The sequence below is a fragment of the Sarcophilus harrisii genome, chromosome 3 (assembly GCF_902635505.1).
Source record: "Sarcophilus harrisii chromosome 3, mSarHar1.11, whole genome shotgun sequence".
Taxonomy (NCBI): domain Eukaryota; kingdom Metazoa; phylum Chordata; class Mammalia; order Dasyuromorphia; family Dasyuridae; genus Sarcophilus; species Sarcophilus harrisii.
Window position 1 is genome coordinate 413543165 of NC_045428.1, and position 25598 is coordinate 413568762.

General features: G+C 33.8%; 1 protein-coding gene across 6 annotated transcripts in view; it reads right to left on the bottom strand.

The window, feature by feature from the left end:
* SLC4A10 (solute carrier family 4 member 10) overlaps positions 1-25598 on the bottom strand; it is a 361700-nt gene that overhangs the window by 17889 nt on the left and 318213 nt on the right. For all 6 annotated transcript variants that reach the window (XM_031960579.1, XM_023499232.2, XM_023499231.2 and 3 more), the window contains 7 exons: positions 22148-22309; positions 19640-19753; positions 18742-18903; positions 7459-7710; positions 5971-6039; positions 3216-3389; positions 2270-2392 (listed from right to left, as the gene is read on the bottom strand). In XM_031960579.1, the coding sequence (XP_031816439.1) occupies positions 2270-2392; positions 3216-3389; positions 5971-6039; positions 7459-7710; positions 18742-18903; positions 19640-19753; positions 22148-22309 (1056 nt within the window). The remainder of the gene's footprint in view (positions 1-2269; positions 2393-3215; positions 3390-5970; positions 6040-7458; positions 7711-18741; positions 18904-19639; positions 19754-22147; positions 22310-25598) is intronic.

The following is a 25598-nucleotide window of genomic DNA, read 5'->3' on the forward strand; positions in this document are numbered from 1 at the left end:
AAAATTGTAAATTCGTGCTCTAAAATCTCAAGGGGCATGATTTTGTAAAAGTAAGAAGGAATAAGAGAAGAAAATGATCTTGGTAAATTGGAAAGGGAGAAATGTTCAAAGTGTAGATTATGGCTTAAGAGGAGAGTCATAGGTAGGTTAATTATGTTAATGAAGCAGTTAGTAGGGTTGTCTCATCAGAGGTGAAGTAATATAGACATTCATATAGATCAGGCAGTCATAGAAAATAAGATATTAGTTACTGCTTTGCTGTGTTTAATAATAAATGAAAGATAGGAAAGGCTGGGAGAATTACATCCAGAAAGCTTTGTATGCAAACCTTTTGTTTAGAAACCTACTTGTAAATTGCATTCAACTAGAAATCTGGAATTGAGAATAAATACAATTAATTAATTAACCCAACTCAATTCAACAAATATTTGATAAGCTGTCTGCTATGTGTAAGGTATTGTACTAGATCAAATGGCACCAAGATAAAACCAAAATAATCCTTATCCTCAAGCAATTTATATTTCCCTTGGAAGGTGCTATATGTGGAGAGAATATACAAGATAATGTGAAAACAGAAAAGTCAGGTAGTCCTTTCACCTCAAATTTCAGTACTTTTAGTTTTCAAAAATATTTGTTTGTTAATTCCTATCTCCTTTAGATTTAATCTTTACTGAGTCCCACCCGGCCTTTTTTTTTGGGGGGGGGTATATGGTGTTTAGTGAACAAAAACACTAGAAATGAATTAAAACCAAGTTTGAAAAGGAAAGAAGTACTATAGGATATTGAATTTCTAGGGCCTTGCATTTTATATCACAAGCAAAATTTTAAAATACTAGACTAGTATTTTATCTTGGAAAGAAAAAGAACTAGTGGTCTTAAACTTGTGTCATTGGAGAAAATGCTATTCAAAAATTCATTCTAGACCATTTACAAAAGATTAATACTCTCATATATTCTTTTGTATAAAGTTATTTCATTATGCCAGGGTACCAAGAATAGTAGAAAGACGATATGAAATGACCACAGGAGAAAGCTACAGCAATCTAGTTCCACCACTGAGATATAGCTCCCCAAGAAACAATGGATAGAAGTCTCATGATGAATCTTTGTTTCTAAATAATAAAAGGCATTAATATGGATGAGTTAAAATGAAGACCATTGGGATAGTTTAAAAGCCCATATTAATAGACATAGAACATACTCGACAATTGAAGCAAGTGAACAAATTCACTATACTTCTTATAGAGAATTATAAAGACTAATTTCCAAGCTATCATCAAATATTTTCTTTTAAATGTTAACTCCACTTCTCTTTTTCTATTTTTAAATAATGTGATTAACTAATGTGTCAAATATTTTACTAGTTAATCTTGTCATCTGCAAATTTTGTGGCTTCTACATTATTTTATAACTGCCTAAACAGATATAAGAATAGCTCCCAAAATTTAGAAATGACAAAACAAGTGAAAGTAACCTTATCACATTGAAAATAATGAATTACGTGCAGGAGCACAAAAAAGTGACATATTTCTTTTAAAAAGTGAAATATAATGGAACAGAGATATAGACCATGAAAATAATTAAGAACAGTTTTCTCTGAAAACAGTTCAATTATGTCAACAACCTCTATCACTTTGAAAAATCAAGTCAAATCAACATTTCTCATTGTTTGGTTAAAGTAACCAAGGACTGACAACATTTTTGCTGTAGTCTCTTGGCCAATACTTATTTCTTATTTTTAACAAAATGATGGTAATGATTTGTTCCTTGCTTTTTTACATACATGTAATCAAGTCAATCTTTATATATGTAGGGATTAGAAGACACTACAATTTATTATCAGTTGTCTGCATTACTCAGGATAGAGGTTTTTTAAACCAATTGTAGCACCTGAAGATTGTATATATAAATATTCAAATTATGAATTCAATGGAATTTGTGAGTTAGCTCACTTTATAAATAGAAGCTACCATTCCTTAAAATAGCCTCATATTTTCAATATGTCTGCATTTAAACAAATCAAATATGTACTTTCTTTTTTTCTTTCCAAATGCCAGTTTTCTGGTGTCATATTCTAAGCTTTCTATCCAACCAATTCACATCTGTCAGGATCAGTGATTATATAAAATGAAACAGGGTAATCTAGTTGTTTCAAATAAATTTTGCTGTTCAAAACCAATGGTTGGGTAGGAAATGATTACTTTAATTATTAAAGAGAATTGAATTTTAAAATAAAAAATATATAAAACTGTTTTTTCCTCTGACCTACCTCTTTTTCAGCATCTTCCAATTTCTTTTTCTTGCTCTCAGGCATCAAATCATCCAACCAGCTTAATTCTCGTTTGGTAAAAAGTAAATCCATCAATTTTCTTACAAACACCAAAGCTAATACCTATAAGCAAAAAGGGGCATTATTCCAAAGCATTGTAAACCTATTATATGTGCATATGAATTTAATGGAAACATATCAGATCACATTGAAATGTTTTATTTTGGTTGATATAAAAATAAATGTTAGTATAGTAATATATCATCTGGACTGTATTGCTTAGAACTCGAAATCACTCCTAGCACATAAGAAATACTTATAAAAAAAAGTATTACAGGCCTCATTATGAAAGGATTGGGCATATTGTAATGATGATGGTGAAAGAAATTTTAAAATTCACATTTCTATTATGAATTAGGATTAAGATAAACTTATAAAATCTATTAACTCATATTTTTTAATGTCAGCATTAGATACAAGGAACTCATGAATATTAATAACAGCATATTTCTATATTGGCATTTGTGTGTGTGTGTGTGTGTGTGTGTGGTGTGTTGAGTATCTCTTTTTAACTTATAGAACATCTGAGAGACTGAATTTGAGTCACTGAATTCCAAAGTACTCCTTTTATCATGATATTTATACCTTAATCTCAAGTTTGGATGGTTTTAAAATATTTATTTTTCCTCCAAAATTTAATACCTTGACTATTATCCTCACAAGTAAGGAGACAAAATGCCTGGATGATTGAAATTTATAGATAATCCAAACACTAGTTTTTTGTCACTAATTTTAATCTATCATCTCACCAAAATGAACATTTCAGTTTTATAATATTTCTTTCTTCCCATCCTCTGAATAGAAGACCCAATAAAATTTCCACCTGCCAGATAACACTGTTGCTCCTTCTATAGAGGGAGCTAAGAAGAAGATAATGTTTTCATACCATCATGGGAAAGACAATGGCAGCTCTTGAAACTTTGATTATCCATAGGAGGCCAAGGCAACTCATCTGAATGATGGTGAAGAGATGGACTTTGCGAAGAGGTACATGCCGTAGGTATATGAAATCTGGCTGGTGTTTTGCTGGCATCCAGAAAAGCTTTATTCTATCAAAGAACTGCAAGAGAAATGAAATTGTTTTGATTAACAATATGAAAGAAAAACCATATCATAAATTGATGGTGCAGTCTTAACATTTTAGATTCACTTAACGTTCCACTCCCATTTTTTTACCCATTTAAGTGCTACTTCCCTCAATTTTCCTGGTTTTCAATGGAACCAAGTCATCCCCGCAGTTAGTCCTATGCTGTCAGTCTTAAAAACAGCAAGTCTTAAAATTTGATAAATACATTCCACTTTTATTAGGAGGTTGGATAAAGCATTAACAGTTGGACATACTCTAACTAGATTCTAATAGTGATGTCATTTTGGTCCTCTTCAAAGATGAAAGATAACAAGGGGAGATTCATCTATATGATGAACTCATTTGTGCCCATTACTTTTTATCTGAGAAGGTCCTTGAGGAGAAGATTAAATCACCACTTAAATTGCCATTATTGCTATCATTTTAACAACAAATAATTATTGATATCCCATTGTGTATTTGGAGGACACTGTTCAATGGAGGATAAACAAGGAGAGCTTTTTGAATTATTTATTTTGAATACTTAAAAAAAGAATTTGTCTTCATATCTGTGTGTGAAGCAAAATTCATAAGATAGAACTTTCTTTAAAAAAAAGGGAGAAGCAAAGTAAAGTGAAATCACTTGCCTTACATTTAAATGTCTCAGATTTTATAGAGCTAATTTTCCCAGCGAACCTTTTTCCAGATGTGAAGATGTATAATTGCATAAGTGTACCTTGTTGTGTGGGTGGGTTGAATTGTTATTGTTTAAGTGGCACATTTGCTTTACTTTGAGTTTTCAAAGTGTTGGAATGAATATAGAAGTGACTGTGCAGCTGAATGCAGAAACAGTGTTCGTGAGAACACTGTGATTTCTGTTGATGTTTTTTTCTACCACATTTTAGAGTGAGAAGCCTGGATAATAAGTTTTTTAATATTGCCAAACAACCAGGTAACTTCTATAGAATCCTCCCACACATATGGGAGTGATTTAACTTTTCCCTTGTTAATACAGATGCGGAACAAATGTGTGATGACTAACATTCAAGTAATAGTAACAATTACAAAATTTATATTGTTTTTGTCGCTTCTTCTGATTTTTCCACTTTCACTAATATTTGCAATATGAAGCCTGGATGCTCCACTTGTATTTTCAACAAACATTCCATCAAGGACTTTTTTGTCCTGTTTCATTTGTTCCTACTTAGAACTCATTAGATTTCTCTCCTAGGCCTTTGGGTAATGTTTTCCTCAATTCTCATTTGAAAGATTCACACCCCAAAGAAATCCAATTTGACATTTTTGCTTAATTCTAAACTTCATGGATACAAAATCAAGTGAGCGGAATTAGGGGAAAAAATCTGTTGAAACCTATCAAAACTATTTTACTTCGTTCCTTAAACTCATGCTGCTGTATTTATATGAGCCTGGGGCCTAATAATAAATACTTTTCACTTAGAGATGAAATTAGTGCTAGTGGAACTTTTGCCAAAGGCAAAAACAAAAAACAAAACAAAACAAAAAAAAAAAAACAACACAGCAAAACAAACAAACAAAACCTCTTTTCCCTGACTGCCTTACAGAAACCCAGAAGCATTGGAAGTGCACTTTTCTGGGAGGAAAAGTTCTTGGAATGAATGAACTTTTGTGTGGGGAAATGCAGCTTCTCTCAATAACTCGCCTTCGAGATATCAATTCTACCTAGCATAATATGGGCTACTTCTTACTATCTTATCCCTTTGAGGGAGACTTAGAAATCAACTCAAGATCTTAGAATTATATATATTTTGTCTCAATATTGAGCTTAGAGCCAAGCTTCTACCCTTCTTTATGAATAACAGGAGCTGGTTCTTTACTCAACAACAGGGGCTCTGTGCTGGCCTAATGCCAAAAATGATTCAGTCCCAACCTTGAGTCTTTCCTTCTCCATGTTTTTAATATACAGAGAAATTAATAGATGAGTAGGCTTGTCATAGGAAGATTACACAATTTATGTAGCTTCCTTTATTCAATCTGAGATAAATTAAACTTACCAATAAACTTCCCCTAGAACTATAGATTCTCTTATTCTGAAAGCAATAAAATGCTTGGTTTGGATATAATTCAGTTATGGAACTCAGTAAGGATGTTTATACGTAAAGGAAAATATTAAGCACTGATAGTGTGCTCCCAACTTCTACAACATTAACAATATCTTTTTACTCAGATAATACTCATTCTTTTTGTTGTGAATAGAATCTATTTTATCCCACAGTATTAATTCGTATTGACAAATAATTCTGTAGGAATGTGAATAAGAGATAAGACATAGAAAAATAAAAAAGGACATTAGGCTTTTTAGTGCAACCTCTTCTTTTTATAAATGAAGAAAGCTAAGATTCAGGGAGGTTAGTTGAGTGACTAGAAGGATTCTACTTTAGCCTTTTGTAGTCATGGTAAATCTTGTCCAATTTAGAGAGACTATATGAGATATGGCAGTGTTCTTTCCTAAACTGGCTATGCTTTTGTCCATAGAATTTATCATAATATAGTACATTTCAGAGCTTGCTACAAGTTTTTATCATGTCATACCTACCTGAATTCCTTTTAGAGATGAGGCACCCATGTAAAGAAATACCCCATAAAGCACTGGCATTGGAATAAACTGGAAAGGGAGGAAAAGCAAAGCAAAGAAAATAACATACAATTTGTAATTTTTAGATATCATTCTGATATGTTATTTTATGATTACCAAAGATTCTTACTATGATTCTAGTAGAAGAAAACTGTATTACAATATATTTTTTTGAAAACTTTGACCTTTGTCTTTATACTGCTAAAACATCAAGATGAAAAGAGAAAAATGCAGTTAATATCCAGTGGCTTTTTATTAACACCATGCCAGAAGCTTGTAAACAATTACATTTTTCCTCTTTTATCCAGAAGTTTGGGTATTATCTAATTTACTGTAGGATACAAACTTGTAGAGAAACAATAAAAATGTATAAAATTCTAATTCAAAGCAAAATAATTTCGTTATATTCTTTTACTCATAGTCAACTGAACAAGGTTAACAGCTTAAAATCTAATTAGTAAAACCTAGAACAGTTCATTAAAGTATGTAAGACAAAGCAACCATTATTTAAAGTTTTACAATGGATAGATTATCCCATTTTATATTTAACAAAATGAGTGCATGCATGGACAATTGCCATGAAATAGGTTTACGGTGTATTTAGAATAGGAGATGGCAAATGTGAACATAGACAAGTCTATGCTCATCTCAGTGCCTCTACACAATGCTCAATATCATTAATTGGAATTATATCTGCCCGCTGAGAAGAAAATAGATCCTTTACTTAGTTTGAATCTCCATCAAATTTAGAATATGTCAGATTTTTATTGCAAAAAAAAAATCAATGATGTCAGTCACAAACAAAAAAATGTATTTTTTCAAGAACTTGATCACGGTTATAATTCAATTTAACCATCTCAAGATGATGTTCAGTCCTTTTCAGTTAAGTCCAGCTCTTTGTGATCCCATTTGGCAAAGACTTGAGTGGTTTGTCATTTCCTTCTACAGCTCATTTTACAAATGAGGAACTGAGGAAAACAGTGTTGAGTGACTTGCCCAGGGTCACACAATTAATTAAGTTAAGTTTCTGAGGCTGGATTTCACCTCATAAAGATGAATCTTCTGATTATAAGTCTAGTGTTCCATCTACTGTGCTATCTAGATACTCCAATTTAGACATTTACTTTTGTCAAGTTAAAGTTTAGGTACATGGGATCAAAGATTTATAATTGAAAGAAACTTTAGAAGTCATCCCCTCCTTTATTTTTGAAAACCAGGCTAGAGGAGCTCAAAATGTAAAATGGAAGTTTTGCTTTCAGTAAAGATCATGTTTTTGCTTTTGGTAAAATTAGCTATGAACATTTATGTAAAGACTATGTTAAAGAGAGAGCAATCTATCATTTTGACCAATTTGCTGAGTCAGTTTTGCAAAATGTAAATTTTTTATTATTTACAATGACACATATACTTTGCCTCTTGATTCTATCTATAAAGTTAGATCTAATTTACCTTGAGAATGCTGGTCATAAAGACAGATGAACCCATAAGGATAAAAATCATGAGCCCTGTAACTCTTTGTTCTCTGATGCCAAGAAACTTGGGTTGTTCCCCTGGGGCTGAACATTCAGATTCCAGTTTCAGGCTGTTTACATGAGTAATTGAGAGAACTGTGGCAGCCACAAACCATGGGAGTCCCATAATGGAGCACACGCCAAGCATGACTGCCACCATCAGTAAATCCAGATGGTACCCACATCCTTTCTGTTGGGAGGAAACAAAGATTCTTACTTCTAATACCTGAAGAAAGACCAAGAGTAAATACCACCATGCATCGGTAGCAGCAAGAACACAGATATTATTTAATCTTTTGTAACTTGTATTTGTAAAAGTCAAAGATGTAAAAGTAATAGATACTACATAAGTACCTAGAAAACTAGTTTTATTAGCAGATGTACAGCAGCTAGAATCAATTTTAGAAGCTCATGGTTTTACAGATTAAATGTGTTCCCTGATTAATGTCATCTCAATTTTCAATATATTTCCAATATACATGTAAATTCAGGAAAAAATTAAATTCATATCTATTAGCCAAAATTAATAAATATCTACTGTATGCATGACACTATACATAGAGTTGGGAATAAAACTATAAAGACAAAATTATACTTGAAGTCAAGCAATTCATATACTACAGTGGGAGTGATATACAACATGTATACTAACAGGTATAATTCAAAGCAATTGAAAGGCAATTGGGTGGCACAATGGATAGAATATCAGATTTGGAGTGAGAAAGACCCAAGTTCAAATCCTCCCTCATACTTTTACTAGTTTGATCCTGGATGAGTTATTTAATTTTTCATTTGTCTCAATTTCTTTACCTGTAAAAATGGGGTTAAAAATAGTGCCTACCTCCCAGGGTTGTTTTGAGGACAAAATGAGGCAATATTTGTAAAAAACATTTGTGCTTAAAGTGCTATGTGAATTCTAGTTATTATGGAAAAAAATAGAGCAAAGTCTTTTGGAAGAAATGGCACATGAAATGAATCTTGAAAAAGACAGATTCTGAGGCATAGTGATAAAGGAAAAGCATCAGAAAATGCATGGAGACAGGATATAGGAGGTCAAATTCAAGTAATGATTAACAATCTGACATGGATGGAATATAGAGTTCATGAAAGGTAAGAATTCTATAAAGGCTTGAAAAATGGTTTGGAGTCGGAATAAGAGATAACAGAATAAGAAGTACTTAAGGCTTAAGAGAAGGAGAATCGCATGGTCAGACTGTGCCTTAGTAAGATTATTTTAGCAAATTTAGCATGTAAATTAGAAAGAAGAGACCAAAGGAAGAGAGAACAATTAGAATGGTATTACAATAATCTAGGCAAGAAATGATGAGTTACTGAGTGGAAGTGAATGTAAGGAAGGCAATAATTGTGAACTATATTGTATGAAAGGACATGATGGTGAAGAAGGGTGAAAAATCAAGAATGTTTCTGAGGCTAGAAACCTGAGTGGCATGAGAAGATAGTGCTAACAATAGGAATAGAAAATTTTGAAAGAAAAGATTTGAGGGGGAAGACTAAATTCTGTTTTGGACATGACGAATTTGAAATGCTTATTGAATATAGAGAAGGATTTATTCAGCAGGAAGTTGGCAATGTGAGTCTGGAGCTCAGAAGAGAGATTTGGGATGAATTTAGGAGCTATCTGCATAAAGGTGATAACTGAACTCACAGGATCTTATGAATTCACCAGTAGCAAACTTGTAATCTGAAAAGAGAAAAAAGCCTTGGGGGAATATCCATGTTTGGGGAAGGTAGAAAGAAAGAAAGGGGAAGAAATGGCTGATGAATCTAAAAAAAGATGGAAAGAACTATGTCTCCAAGCAAGTATTCCTTCAGGGTCTGCTCTGCTTCTACTTACTTTCTCACATTATTAGCTCCCTGTTTGGGAGCTTATGGGAAGTGTTAAAAGGCAAGATGGGAACCAGAAGAAAATAGCACCAAAAAGACAAAAGAAGGAGTATGTAATAGTGTAAAAAGTTATGAAAAGTCCAAGAATGAGGACCAAGTTGTGAAACCATCAGTAACTCTGATCAGAAATTTCATTATATGGGGTTCAGAAGATAATGGTGGAAGTGAAAGTGTCATGAGTAGGTAACTCTTTCTAGGTTCTTGGCAGTAAAAGAGAGAATATAGGACTGTAGTTTAAAATGATGTCAAGGTCAAAGGAGAGTTTTTTAAGTTTGTGGAAGATCTGGCAATGTTTATAAATATCAGGAAAGGAATCAGGAGAAAATGAGAGACTGAAGATGCAAGAGGAGGGAATGAACCTTCTGGCAATCACCCAGAAAAGAAAGAAAGGGATGAGATCAAGAAAAAATTAGAAGGATTAGATTTGACAAAAAGAGGTCCATCCTACCTTGGAGATTGGAACAGGAGAGAACAATTAGAGAAGTATAGAGGTTTTGATATATGGAGCAGGGGAGATGAGAGAGAAATCAAAACTGATGACCTCAATTTTCTCGGTAAAATTAGAGGCAAGGCAATTGCCTAAGAGACAGCAAAGCAGAGAGAGATATAGAGAGAATGAGGGAGAAAGAATAAGGTTTAAAACAGCTGATAAAGTAAATAGTGTGATAAAGTGTTTTTGGGGGAGTATGAAAGGATTACTTTGTAGCATGGAAGGTCCAGTTGAGATTGGATGGAACAGAAAAGTCAGATGATATTTACCTTGGGTTTAGGATTATCAGAGCATAAATGTTGGCAAAAGGGCAAGGGTTTCAAGAGTGGAGGGCAGTTAAATTGATCAATTATAGGGTCAAGTATATGAAGAAAGGAATGCAGAGCTAGAACATGATTGATATTGATTTTCTCTTCTGAGAAAAGGATGGAAGCAGTTGTGGTGAAGGTAAATAATTAGTTTAGGAAAAGTGAAGTAGAGAGATAGAGAGGAAATTAGGAAAGTAAAAGAGACTTTCAAAGTTTCAGATAAATGAGTGGCAGCATTTTAGGTAATACTCGGAGCTAAATATTAATCACCCCTATGAGTACCTGAGATAGCATCAAGGTAAGCTTGAGAATTGAGAAGTAATGAAAGGGAAATTGAGGGCAGAGAGAGGGGTGTAAAGAAATCCCATGACTCAGATAATGGACTTTGAAGAGAGAGAAAGAATGTCCCAAGCACTAGTAGATGATTACACCTAGGATTGGAATATATAGATATCAAGGGATGGGGTGAACCTCAAATAAGGAGATTCTGAAGGGCATTCAAGAAGGAGCAACTAACTTATAGAGGGAGGGTACCCAAGGATGTAACTTCTTTTGGAGAATCAGATTTTTGTGACTACCATAAAATACAAAGAGTATAAAATATAGAAATCTATAATGAAGAGGATATTGTTAAACAATAAGGTAAGGATTCCAGAGAATGGAATAGGATTTTAAAACAGAGAAATATAGAGACAGTAGAGAGGGTAAACTAAGGTAAATAGAAATGAGAATCTGAGAAGAAGTAGCAAGGGAAAGATTGTAGACCCAGTAGATTACTTTTCAACCACAAGTTTAAGGAGCACAGGAGGTGGGAGATTGCCAACCATAAGCCAGGGAAAGAATTCCATAAGCAAGTCCCTGACCTCTATAGTCCTCTGACTCCAGTGACCATGGAGATTGAGGATGGTGGATTCACTTTTCCCAATTTGAGACTCCTAATCTTGGGGAGCTGTCAGTGAAGGCAGTAGGCCACTCTGCTTAGGCATCTAGGTCCGTGATTCTATACAGACCTTTCATACAAGGCTACTCTACCCTTATCAGCTTACCCTAATGATGAGACAAATGTATTTTGTTTCCTTTTCCTTTACTTTGGGAATGATTTTAGAAATGACCCTATTTACTTTTCCATTTGAGACTTTACTCTAACAGTTATCTGTGCGATAGAGTTTAGCATCTGTAGTATCTTCTTTTCCATTGGTTCCTTCTTTCAGGCTTCCTCTATCTTAAAACAAAACAAAACAAAACAAAACAAAACAAAACAAACAAAACATATTTTCTTGAGCCTGCAGCCCTTCTAGCTATCATCTACTCCCTTCTTCCTTTTGCTGCCAACTCCTCAAACATGTGGTCTACACACACAGCCTCCACTCCTTACCATCTGAAGTCACTGCAATCTGGCTTCCACCCCCACCACTCTATGAAAACTGCTCTCTTAAAGGTTACTGATGACCTTTTTCTTGTCAAATCCAATGGCCATTTCTCAGGCTTCATTCTCCTTAATCTTTCTGTTACTTTTGATACTGTTAACCACCCACTTTTTCTGGACTTGGCCCTCCTCTCCCTCCTCTCTTCTCTCACTATATACCCTCCCTCAATAAGCTCATCCACTCTCATTGCTTTAATTCTCACTTCTATGCAGATGATTCTCAAAGCTATATCTTCAGGCTCAACTTCTCACCAATTCCCCAGTCCCATATGTTGTTTGAATGTGGAACATCTCTGGTTGCATGTCTTAAACTCATGCTTTAAATTGAGTTCACTGGGCTTTAAAGTCATCCTACCCCATTGCCTGAGTTTCTCATTTCCATCATTTGTACCATCAAATTTTCAGTTTTGTAGACTACAAATTTTGTAGTTACCTTGGATTATCCCCTTTCCTTGGTCTCTTTTGCCCAATCTGCTATCAATAATGATCTCTCCTCTTAGAAACATCTCTTAGATATTTCTTTCCTCTCCTTTTCCCCTACCACTATTCATACTTTTTGTTCATTCATGCCTTAACAAATTAAGCAGTAAACCAATTCAATTCAACAAGCATTTATTAAACATCTTCTACTTACTTGGGTAGAAAACCAAAACAAAACAGTCTCTTCTCTCAAGGAAATTATATTTAACTGGGGAGCAAGATGGTATATAGAGCATGCAGGTTTTTATTTTCCTTTTTCTGGGCTGTTGAAATAGTTGGTCTCTCTGCCTCCAATTTCTCCCTACGTTACTGTTCCTAGACATACTTTCCTAAAATACTACTGTTTTTGTGCTATCATTCTTTTCATCAATAACTTACCATCATTCTTTATTACCTGCCACAGTAAATTAAACTTTTTTTGTCTGATTTGAAGGGCATTAATAATTTGGCCTCTCCTTATTTAACTAAATATTGCCTCTGTCTACGCACCTCCTGCTACAGTTAGACAAATTTTATCTTTCCCTATAAAAGCTATGATCGTTCCAGACAATGTTAACAAACAGCATGAACAAATACACTCCTGGAGGTGAGAAAATGAAATTCATGTTCAGGCAACAGCCAATACTGTAGTCTGGTTCGGATAGAACATATGAAATGAAATTGTGGAAAATAAGATGAAAAAGGAGATTTGGCATCCAATCAGGGAGGGGCTTATTGCAGGCTAAACAGCTTGGACTTTATTTTGTGGACAAATACAAATCAGTAAATATTTTTAAGTCCGGAAGTGACAGAGTCAGAGCTGTAGTTTGAGAGGATTATCCTGGCAGTGATAAGTAGGATGGATTCTGAGGATGCTACAGATGTAGAGATCATTTAAGAGTTAATTTTATTATATATTTAAAAGAAGTAGTAAATTGTACTTAGTAGATTTGTAATTTCATGTGCAATCATCTTTTCATTAAGCTGTTATGAAAATATTTATTTTATTCCATAAATTAAAATTAAATAAAATTTTTAAATTAAAAAAATAGCCTGCTACAAAAATCCAGGGAAGAGGTAAAGAAAATCTAAACTGCAGAGGTAGAATTCAGGAGAGAAAGGCAGTGCCAGAATCTCCAGGACTTGACAACTGTATAAAGGGGAAGGAAGTAGAGGAAGAAGACTATGAAGAACTTGGTTTATCTATAAAAAGTAGGTATCTTTGCTTTAAAAATTGGGATGGGGGGGGGCAGGTTCACTAATAATGTTTGCATTTCAGTTTTAAGAAATGTCACTATTTGATAAGTAAATTCACAGGATCCCTATTATGAACTATTCTAAATATCTGTGCCTTGCATAAAGGATTTAGAACTGGAAATGAACTTGTCTAGGTCTCTCATTTTGTCAATGAGAGAAATAAGGCCAGAAATAGATGACTTATTCAAGGTCACATAAATAATAATTCACCAAGCTGTTTATGATACCAAGTTCAGTTCTCTTCTTGATATTGACTATGTTGCTTCCCCACCTATTAGGGCTTAATAAATATCTACTAAATTGAATTTGCTGAGTGCACATCTGTTCAAAGATTTCATTTGAATCAGATACCCTTCTTTTTTCTCACCATTTTTTCAGAACCTTTCCCAGAAAGTCACCATACTGGATGGTCAACCAGGACAATGTCGTGGAATTAAAGAAGGAAGAATGATGGAATTTTTTAATAGAGATAATTTTCTTTTGAGCAGCTTTAAGCATACAACAAAAAGAATGTGGGTGGTGTGGGGCAGATGTAGTGCAGATAGTTGCATAGTTGAGAAAATTCAGTCATCAATATGGCCACTGCAATATGATTTAGAAATCCTCTGAGTGTGCTTAGGACACAATTCTCTTCTTCAAGCCCGAATAAATGTGACCAAATTTGGGAGGTGAGGAAAGAGGGAGAGGAGAGAGAGACAGAGAGAGAGACAAAGAAAGAGAAAGAGACACAGAGACAGAGAGACGGACACAAAGAGAGAAGAGACATAGAGAGACAGAGACAGAGAGATACAGAGATGGGGGAGAGAAAGATGGAGACAGAAAGAAAGACAAACAGAGACAGAAAGAGACAGAGAGAGAGATGGAGACAGACACAGAGAAAGACAAAGACAAAGGGAGGCAGAGAGACAGAGACAGAGATCCACAGAAACAGATAGATACAAAGAAAGAAAGAGAAGTTGCATGTACAGAAAGATGTTAATAGTGTTCTCCTGTATGTGAAAAGAAGCATACTTAATAGATCCTATCAAAAAAGTCTTGAAAAAGAGAATGGGATGTCAAGAGTTAGTGATACATACCAAGAATAAGGAACTTAAAGCAATTCTAAGTGAGCAAATTCCTGGAAGTTTTTTTTAATACAAAAAAGAATAAACATCTGGTCCCTTAATAAATTGTAATGGAAAATCATTTCTATAATTGAGGGTTTAGTCACCCATCACTCTTAAGAAAATAGTTCTGAAGATAGAAAAATGATGATCTGTGGTACTTGGGTTAGACATGCTCTATTTAGCCACAGAGGACAGAACTAGGAAGAAGTAGTGTATATCATATAAGGGAAGACTTAGGTTTGACTTCCTAACAGAACTATTAGGTTCCATTTCCCCATTTATTCACAATGATAGGATCAAAGATTCAGAAATGGAAGATACTTTAGAGGTTATCTTTTAGAATCCAGATATCTCACTTTATAAATGAAGTAACTGAAGCTCAGAGAGATGTTGAAGATCATGTGAACTACTAAGTGGCAGAACTGAGCCTGGGATTTAAATCTACAAACTGATTCCAAATCCAGCATTCTTTTGACTCAATTATTCTGCCTTCATATTGCAGAGAATTCAAGTTCAGGTATAGATGGAATTTGATCTCTGAGATCAGTTTCTTCCTATCTTTTTTTAATATAATTTTTCTAGTTAATCTTTTTTCTCTCTCTCATTCCTCCTTTTGAAAACCAAAAAATAAGAAAAACATAACCCTTGTAACAAGAAATATGTACAGTGCGAGAAAACCTTGTTAATCCCATAGTTCTGTGAATTCTGGGTTTGGCCATAGTACCACTGAGTTTGGAGATTGCGGAATAGTAAAAGATGCAAGGTTATTGTTACTAACAGGACTTTTCTTCTGAATGATGCTTACTGCAAGTTCATGGGTAGTAATACCAGGGGAAGTGAGATCAAGTCCCCCAAAAGCAGGTGGCTTGGGGATATGAGAGAGAAGCCTTAGGCATGTCTTGGATTTGCTATTTGCTCTGCTATTTGCTACAGTTTTATTATGAGGCATAGCTTCCTAGGAAATTTAAATTTCTACATCTGTGATTTATAAAATCTATTTTATACTTAAGTGGGATACTGACTAAGAGCAAGCAGGAAGAGTAGACAATTCCTTCAAAAAAGATTTTGCTAGAATTAAATCTGTGGCTCTTTGAAGGAGGACAGAAACTATAAAAATACCATTTTGCCCCATAGTTTCGTGTATCAAGCTGGACATCTTGATTAAATACAAATTGAAGAAATTAAAACCACTCCAGAAATTCACATCACCTCAAAGTTTTCCCACTTGACTTTCATTTAAAATGTGTCTTTTCATACTTGGACTTCCTTACCAAATTTGTAGCTGGAATAAATGCCAGCCAAGAGGAAGTATCCCCCTCTCGGTGCATAACAGAGAGAGCTCTACCTTCTGACATGTTTCTGAGGAATTTATTCTCAGATAGAGACAGGACTGGAGCATTGATTCTCACATTCATATATGAATCATAGGAAATGGACATATGGAAGGAAAAGGGAGCATAGCAACAGGTGATGCTACACCAGACCCCACTAAAACCAACATGCAGCAAGACAAGAGGCCAGCCAAGAGGACCATCTGATACCCAGATGCCACTGCTGAAAAAAATTCATTCCAAAGCTTGGCAGCAATTTCCTGCATCTGTCAAGTTAACCACATGAAAGACTATAGATTGACATGAAGAACCAGGCTGACAAAGAGGGCAGAAAAGAACACATCAAATGCTATAATCCTCAAGAGGATGCGGAGCCAAGAGAATGTTGCAAATGCATTCATTTACTCAAATGATCTGTGATTGTATTGCTCCTTATTAAAAATGATGTCAAGGAAGAGTGAACTGTTTGCAGATGCACATTGAGATGATCTTAATTAGATTTTCATAAAAACTTTTCCTCCCTCCCCAAAAAGGTGAATTAAAAATGTTTCTCCCATTGGTAAAAAACTCTTTTCAAAACTCATGTAGATAGAATGTGATTACTCTTTGACCCTTGATTCTCATTGTTAGGCACACATCCTGAAGAGATCAAGGAAAGAGGACGAGGTCCCTTATGTAGAAAAATATTTATAGTAGTTTTTTTTTTTTTTTTGTATGACAAGGCACTGGAAACTAAGGAGGTGCCAATCTATTGAGGAATGGCTACACAAATTATGGTGTATGGATGTGATGGGATATTATTGCACCATAAGACCTGGAGAAATGGAAAACTTCAGAGGAAACTGTGAAGACCACTATGAACTCATGCAGAATGAAGTGAACAGAACTCTGAGAACAGTTTATATAATAGCACTAATATGAAGAACAGCAACTTTGAAAGACTTTAGAACTCTGAACAATGCAATGACAAATTTTAATTTCAAAAGGGACGAAGATGAAACATACTTCCTAAGAGTAAGAAAATGGACCTAAATGAAGATTATGACACATCTCTTTATAAATGGCCAATATGAGAATTTGTTTTTGCTGGATTATGCATATTTGCTATAAGGGTTTGATTTGATATAAAAATAAAAATGAACAAATTATAAATTTAAAAAGTATGTACTCTTAGATTGTTTTTCAAAGAGGCACAGACTGGAAGTATTCCTCTTTACTAGGGAAAAAAAGAGAAGTATACAGATACATGATCATAGAAAGACCAAAATTAAAAGTATATGCAAAAAATCCAAAAATTACAGTAGAGGGATAGGAGACAAAAAAAAAAAAAAAAAAGAAATAAGTACTTACAAAATAGGTTTTTTTTTAAATTAGAATTCTCCTTGAATCCCTCTATCATTCTGTATCATTTTAAAGATATTGTCATGAATGCTTAGACAAGATACTAACTGATTTACTCTGATTGCTATCTTTATTCAAAAAAATTTTCCCATTGAAATTAGAGAGAATTTCGGTTTATCCATGAAGGCTTCAAAATATATCTTCTTTGATATATACTCAATGTTTATAATATGGTTTTAATTTCTCCTAAAACACAAGAGGATCTTTGATGTTTACTCTCAAAGCAAGTGGTTGGCAAGGTTTTCATCACTTTTGGAAAATATTAAATCAACAAAAGAATTTAACAGGTCTGTTTTATAGTTATCTTTCCTTAAGTCTATGTCTTTAATGATATTTACCAAAGTTACTATGGCCTTCTATGCATGAGAACAGACCAAGCTGAAATGTTAAAAAGCCAAGAGAATTAGGGAAAAGAGGTTGGTGGGAGAAGTGGTAAAAATCCCATTAATTATTGATAGTTGGAAATTGAGAAATCCAAATTTAGACATTCAAAGACTGATAAATTTTTACTGAAGCTTTCACTAATCTCAGGTGGGTGTTTTTTTTTATACAATACACAAACTATTACAAACACATCATTTGGAAAAGCTTAGCAATTATCAAGGACATATGACAATAATAAATATATAATCTCCTTCAAAAAAGAGCTTATACGCTAAATTGTTCTCTCCAACTGTAATATACTTTAGCATTTTGCTCTCCCAACAGTTGTTCTTTGAATTACATTTATTTATTATAAATAGCAATAGTTCTGTTTTTCATATCATAATATCATATCTGCATCATAACAAATAGTTTAAAAAGAAATTTTCTTATCTCATCAAGTCACATACAATCCTATAAAACACGATATAATTTCAATTGCTCTGGTAATCTAAATTTTTCTTCCTATGTTTTCAAGGGTAGGCATGTGAAAATAGTTGGCAATTCCCCAGGATATCAGAACAAAAACAAGATAGTGCATGTTCTATTTTTATAGAGATTGCTTTAGATTTTTTTTAACCACTCAATAACTGTATTGATTGCATTTAGTATGGGTTACTGAAAAGGAGAGTATTCTGTCTAAGCATTTTATAGTAATTACATAGCAGCTAAATTTTTTTTCAGTTTTCACAGCAGCAAAGTGAAATCACATCTAAGTTAGTAAATAAATGAAGGTGAAGTGCCTTCATTGAAAAATGTTATATTCATTAAAAAAATAAAATAAATTATTTTATTGAATTCAGTGAGAATGCCAAAACCCCCTCTATAATATGAGGTTTTCTTTTTTTACTCTTAGAAAATATTTTTTGTAGAAATGCTTTCAAGAGAATGAAAGGAAAAGAATTTGAAGACAAAAAAATGGTGTATATAATTCACACAGGTATGTGTGTAAGGGCAAATTAAAAGGGGAACCAAGGCCTTAAGATTTAAGATTAATTGATGACACACTGCAGTTTTCAAAATAATAAATGAGGCAGAACATGAAAAGTCTAAGGAACTAATCAATTCCAGTTAAAGAAATTAACATGACTAAAGTTAAAAGGTAAAAAACATACCTTTAACTTGTGCTCTTTTCTGTTGATAATGACTGCAGTGATTTGTTGGTCCATAAAGATAAGAATAGTACAAAGTAAAGCTGGAATCACAGCAGCAATCACTGTCCACCATGGATTTGGTCCCAATGGAGTAACAAACCAGCCACGGTCATCCCTGGTAGGCTATGTGAATTTAAAAAATGAATACTATTAATATATAAGTATAGATGTAGATCTATCTATCTATCATCTATCTATGTATCTGTCTATCTATCTATGGCTATATATGAATATAGACATATAGATACATTTGTATATCTAGGTATATATAGTTTATCTTACAGATACTATTACAAAAACTGACAAGCTGATCATTTGGTAAACAGAATTAAATATCTTCAGTACCAAGAATAAAAAAGGAAACTAACTTAAATTGAATTAAAATATTGTACAACATTGACTTTATAAATACGTTAACAATAGTAGTGTTATATGCAGAAAAACCAATTAGAAAGTTTATTTCAGTTTCTTTTTAAAAATTTCCATAAATCTTTTTTTTTTTTTAAATTGTGTACCCAAGCTTTAGTAAGGATTAGTAAACTTCATTTACCTCTTTGTCATTTTACACTTCTTGAATGTTTATGTAAATGGTTGAGGTGATAAGCACCTGCACACCAAAGATAAAGGCTGGACAAATAAACTAGATAAAATAAATAATAACTGGCATTTAGGAAGCATTGAGAATTTCACACAAGTGTTTATATACTTCATTGGAGGCCAGGTGGAAGAGGGGAGAAGAAGGAGAGGGGAAGGAAAAAGAAATAGGAGAGAAGAGGATAGGTGAGAGGGGAGGGAAGAGTAGAGGGAGGTATACAGGAGAGAGGAGAGGAGAAGAAGGAAGGAGAGGAGAGGGTTTTACCTTGAAAACACTTGGAACTTTTAGTTTTGGAGATGGGATTCCAATGGCATAATCAATTAAAACCATAGACAAAATAGTAAGAAAGACAGCAAAGTCACTCACTATGGATCGAACCTAAGTGCAATGAAAAACAAAAAAGTCATTTAATGAAATGAACATATTACTATGTGGATTAAAAAATTTAATGCATAGAAACCACAAAATTCCATTGCTATGGGTTTGATTATTATCCTCACTTTTCCATTTAAAATAAAACAAATATGTAAACAGTTTATAATTTGAAATATTACAATAGTGATACCTATAAGCAGATTAGAATTACGATCATAAAGCTAGAGTCAGAAGGGAATGTTGAGACCATCTAGACAACTTTGCCTCAGTTTTGTCATCTGTAAAATGATCTGGAGAAAGAAATCACAAATCACTCCATTATTTTTGCCAAGTAAATCCCAAATGGGGTCATGAAGAGTCAGCCATAACTGAAATGATAGAACAATAATACCACAAGTGAAAACTCCTAATTTCGTATTTGAAGGAACTGTGGTCCTGCAATATCTTCTAAGGGACACATAAAATTCCTAAACCCAAAGTTTCTTGTGTCACAGGTAGAAATATTTAAAATTAGTTGAACAAAGAGCAATGATGGTTGTGTCCTAATTTAACATTTATTTGATAATCCAAACCTACTAGGTTTCCAAACTTTTAGAATTCAGAATAAGATTGGGTGATTTAGATTTTGCTTGAAGTTCATGGTACAATGTTGAAAATACTTTTAAAGATTTGGGAAGAAATATGCACTGAAGGGACTAAGAAAATAGATATGGAATTTGTAAGAAGGAAGGGACTTCATCAATAATCATGAAAGTGATATGGTAGACAAAGCACTGAATCTGAAGGTATAAGCCATAAATTCTGATGTTAGTTTTGTAATTTGATATCTAGGTGATTGAGGGCAGGTCATTTAAGAGCGGTGGACCTCAGTTTCCTCATTTATAAAACAAGGGGCATGTACTAGATTACCTTTAGATCCTCTTCCAATTCTAAATCTGTGATCCAGTGAACTAATTTTATCTCTTTCATTTCACAGTGATTTTCCGAAAGGTAATATATCTAACTAGTGACAGAAATTGGACTTGAGACTATTTCTAATGATTCTCAGCTTAGTCCTCTTTCAACAAATATATATATTTGTGTTTATATGTACACACATACACATAAAATTATTTCAACCAAATAATTTTAAATGATTATGGAATTAAAAAAAACAATACCTAGAATTTACATAGTGTTTTCAGATCTGCAAAGTGATGTACAAGTACCTTATTTGATGCTAATAACAACCCTGGAAGATAGGTGCTTTTATTACCTCCTATTTTACAGATGAGGAAACTAAGGCAAACATAAATTAAATGTTTTGCCCAGAGTCATACAGCGAGTGTCTGAGGTCAGATATGAACTCAGGTTGACCTAAGCTCAGAAGCTTAGAATATAATTATGTGCTACTACTAAGATTTATTTACCTTGGCCTTTTGTTTTTGACAAGGGAATTGAGATTAAATGGCTTGCCCTGAGTTACACAGCTAGGAAATGTTAAGTGTCTAAGGCAGAATTTGAAATCAGGTCCTCCTGAGCTCTATTCAATGTGCCATTCAGCTGCTCCCACTGAGACTTATTTAGATGTTGCTGCTAAGAATGTTTCAGTTAGTTCACCTGGCACATGAGGACAATGATGAGAACATGGGAAAATGGGAGATGAATAGATACAATTAAAGATGCTATTAGGATCATGCTATCTCTTTCATATGACATCTATAAATTAAAGCAGGACTTGTTTTATACCTTTAAAGTGCACAAAACACATTGTTTTGGCAAAAAAGTTTACTCTATATTAAATGATAAAATTCAGCCTAAAAGAAAATCTTCCACCTTCGTAGGGGAAGGAGGTGGGGACCAAACAGAAGGCCTCTCTGGCAGGAACAGCACTTGAAGCATTTTCCCAGTCTGGAAATTTGATTATCATCTTCAGCTCACCCCCTAAAGAGCTTGTTTTTGGCTGGATCAGACGTTATAGGTGTTACTTTGCTGCATTAAATATTGAACTAAGCTGTTTCTGTTTATTTTCGATTCTAAACATGCAGATGTAATTGGGGTGGGAGGAAGGGACTGACACTTCTTTTTGCACCCATTGCCTACAAATCCGAACAACATTCCAACAAGTTTTGCATCTTATATCAGGTAGGACCTTACAGAGGTTCTATAACATCTATGTAAGCCCCAACGGAATGGGGCATAATGGGTGATGAAATAGAGCTGGATCTTAGTCAAAGTAGGCAGGCAGCCACATAGGGTACAAATCACCAGAGAATAGAGCAAGAAGGTTAGTTGCCTGTCATTGGCATTTGGAGGTAGGAAAAGAAATGAATCTCTGTTCAAATATAAACCTCATTTTCAATATAACATCTTTCATATTATATTGACCATTACTAATGAAGAACATGACCAAGGTACCTTTGTTGGAAAATAGCGGCTAGTCTTGAATTGTTTCAACGTAGATGAGAGGGTCACTGTGGAGAAGAAGAGAATCACTGACCAAAAAAGGACGTCTGGAACATATGGGTGCTCATGTCCACAAGCTCTTCCAACATACTCTCCATGCAAAGAGTTACATTCCTGTTGAAGAGAATGAAAACAAATGGTGAAATTAAGGAAACACTAGAGATTAGAAGATATTTATATTCATATTCATAATTTATTTACATATATTGTAGAATATACAATATGTTAGAATATGTTATATTCTAATATACTATATAATATATATCAACTAGAATATATGTAATTAGAGTATGTCTATACATATATACATATTTGTGTTTATATGTACACACTACACATATACAATACACATATATAAATATAAATTTGTGTATATATATGTATATGTTGTGTTGATATAGCTATTTTTTGTTTAAATGTCTCAAAGTAGTTTGCCTAACATAAGTTCCATGAGATTTTCTGAGGTATGAAGTTTCTACTGTCAGAGAGCTACCATCTGAAGTCTAAACACAAGCACTCTTAAACCCTTTTCGTTTTAGCTCCAAGTTACAAATTCCTGTCATCTGTTATAAGTATGAAAGAGAACTTAAGATTTATCAGTCAACAGAGATTTATTGAATGCTTGCCATGGTCTCAGTGCTATTCTAGGGAGAGCTTGAAAACTAATGGGAGAAGCAAAAGAAGATAAGAAAATATCAAAATGTGATACTGATGATAAATGCAAAGATAATTGAGAGGCGGGAGAGAATATTGCAGGCTAGAGTAGATGGAAAAGTCCTGATGAAAGAGGTAAGGACCTAAGCTGAAAAATGAAGTCTAGATAAATCAATAAATAAAAAGGAAAATTGGAAGAGAAAAAATATTTTCACTTTGATAAGAATACCTATGTTTTTAAGATTAAGTATAATTCAAACGTGATTATAACAATTGATCTGGATGGCTAAATCAGAAAAGTCATGTTGATCTGACTGAAAAAAAATTAAATGCCAGGCATAATTTACCCATCAAGGGAAATCAATTGTGTGCTTATAAAAACCACAACATTTTCTCATTGTATTATGATTTCAGCTGGGAAAGATTAACAACATTTCCTGGAAAATTAAGCATCAAAAACACAATCATCTTCTAGCTATTCCATTATCTCCCAAAGGATCTTGACATTAACAAAAAACTTCTCAAATGAGCACCGAGTTTTTAAGGTATCCAAGTTACCCAGGGCTCACAGACTGGCAAAAAAGTAGAAAAGAAAGAAGCGTTTAAGTTCATTTGGTCCATATAACGAATTTTTCAGATGAGGAAACAGAGAGATTCAGGAAAAATCAGAGTTGCCCCAAATCACATAAAGCTAGTAAGTGAAAGAGTTTTTTCACTGCTTCAGGGATGGAGAAATTCATAAGGAAAATGCATCACAACACTATAGTCATGGCAAAGAGAAAGTTGAATAATTTTTAAGCAAGAGTTAGTGCCAGGTAGAAAAAGGTCGCACCTTTATATAACCTCTTTGTCTCAACCTTTAATCCTACCAGGTAAGACAATTCCACTCCAATTCAACAACCATTTATTAATAATAACAGAAAAAATAATTGCTAACATTTTATATAATGCTTTAAGGTTTGCAGTCCATTTTATTAATCTTACTAGGCTTTAGCAAATCCATGAGATAGGTGAACTGCTAGTAAATATCTGTAGCAAGATACAAATTCAGGTTCAATGTCCTATTCATTAGACTACCTAATGTCTTCATATTAAACACCTATTATGTGTAAGGTGAAGGTAGAACAAAATAAAAGCAACATCCCCAAATTCCTGTACTCAAGGAAACTGTAGTCTACTGGCACACCTATTGGAAGACAATGTGTGTATCCAGTGGGAAGAAAGCTTACCTAATTCCCTAAGAGCCACTCTGAGTTCTGTGTTTTAATTATTATTGTCTATTTTTTATTTAGCATATTGGCATATTACCAAAATAAAATCATTAGAAAAAGTAAATCCAGTGAAAGAATATTGATACATTCAATTAATAATTAATACTTAGAACAAGACCAGCATAAAAAAAGCTTCTCTATTCTGATCTGAAAATGAAGGTACACTGATTGCTGGCAGAAGTATAAGGAGATTGGATTGGTCTCAGTTACACTTGAACCACAAATCAAATCTCGTCTTAATTTTTATCCTCTGGGACAGAGCAATGTTGACAAAAAGCGAGTGAGTACAAAGAACCAAAATAGTTAATAAATCTACAATTTACGTAAGGATATTTGGTGGTGGGACATGTGTATGCATGTAAGGGAGATCATGTGGAATCACATAGAAGAATGATACTTTTGCATAGCACCTGCTAAGAAAAAACTAAAAATGAAGTAGAGGAAAATTAAGACCAAAGCAATACCATGCTTTTTTTGGTAGAGAGAGATTAGTCAGAATTTGGGCCACTTAAACTTAAAAATGGGAAAAGCAACAGACACAGGTACTATGAAGACTTGCTCAGAGTACTAGATAGGAAAAGTCTATTTTGCTTCTAATCCTCATAATTGCTTTCTACAATTTTCCAGGAAAATGTTACATAGTCTTTTTAATAATTCATTACACCATAAGGTGGCAGCAGAGTCCACAAAAATCTTCATTCTTTAGGAAAATCTGAGAAATTTTCAGATTATGGTAAAAAAAATTAAGCTATTCCAAAGTTTGATTTTTCTTTTGTTCAAGATGAAAAGACTTAGAATATAAATTCTCACTTGGGAATATTTTAAAAGCCTCAGATTTCCTCTTTTATGCTGAACAGCTAAGAAATCTTGCCTTGGATTGGTCTGTGTAGTGTAGAAAATTCTGCTTCTTTGAGTTACACCATACAGAAGTTTGTAATTGTCCAGTCCTGTCAGTTTTACATTCAGAACATCTCTCTGATACATCCCCTTCTCCTCTAACACTGGACGGCAGCAGGCTCTGATCATCTCACACCTGGATTATTACAATAGCCTGCAAGTTGGTCTTCTTGCTTCAAATCTCTTCCTACTCTAGGCTATCTTCACTCATCAAAATGATTTCCTAAAGCACAGGTCTGATCATGTCACTCTATTATTCAGTAAACTTTAGTGGCTCTCTGTTACCTCCAATATAAAATATAAAATCTTCTGGCTTTTAAAACTCTGCATGACATGGCACCTTTCTATTGTATCAGTCTTCTTATTCTTATTCTTTCTCCAAAGAGAGGTACTCAGAGAGTGGACACTGGTTCACTAACGTGGATCATTTTCTGATCCTCCTTAATAATAATATCTTCCTTCTCATCTTGTTTGAATGCTGTCACTCCCTTAGAACGTAAGCTCCTTGAGGGCAGGGACCATTTTTTGAGGGGGTCTTTCTTTATATCTCCAAAGCTTAAAGTAGGATGTTTAACAAATGT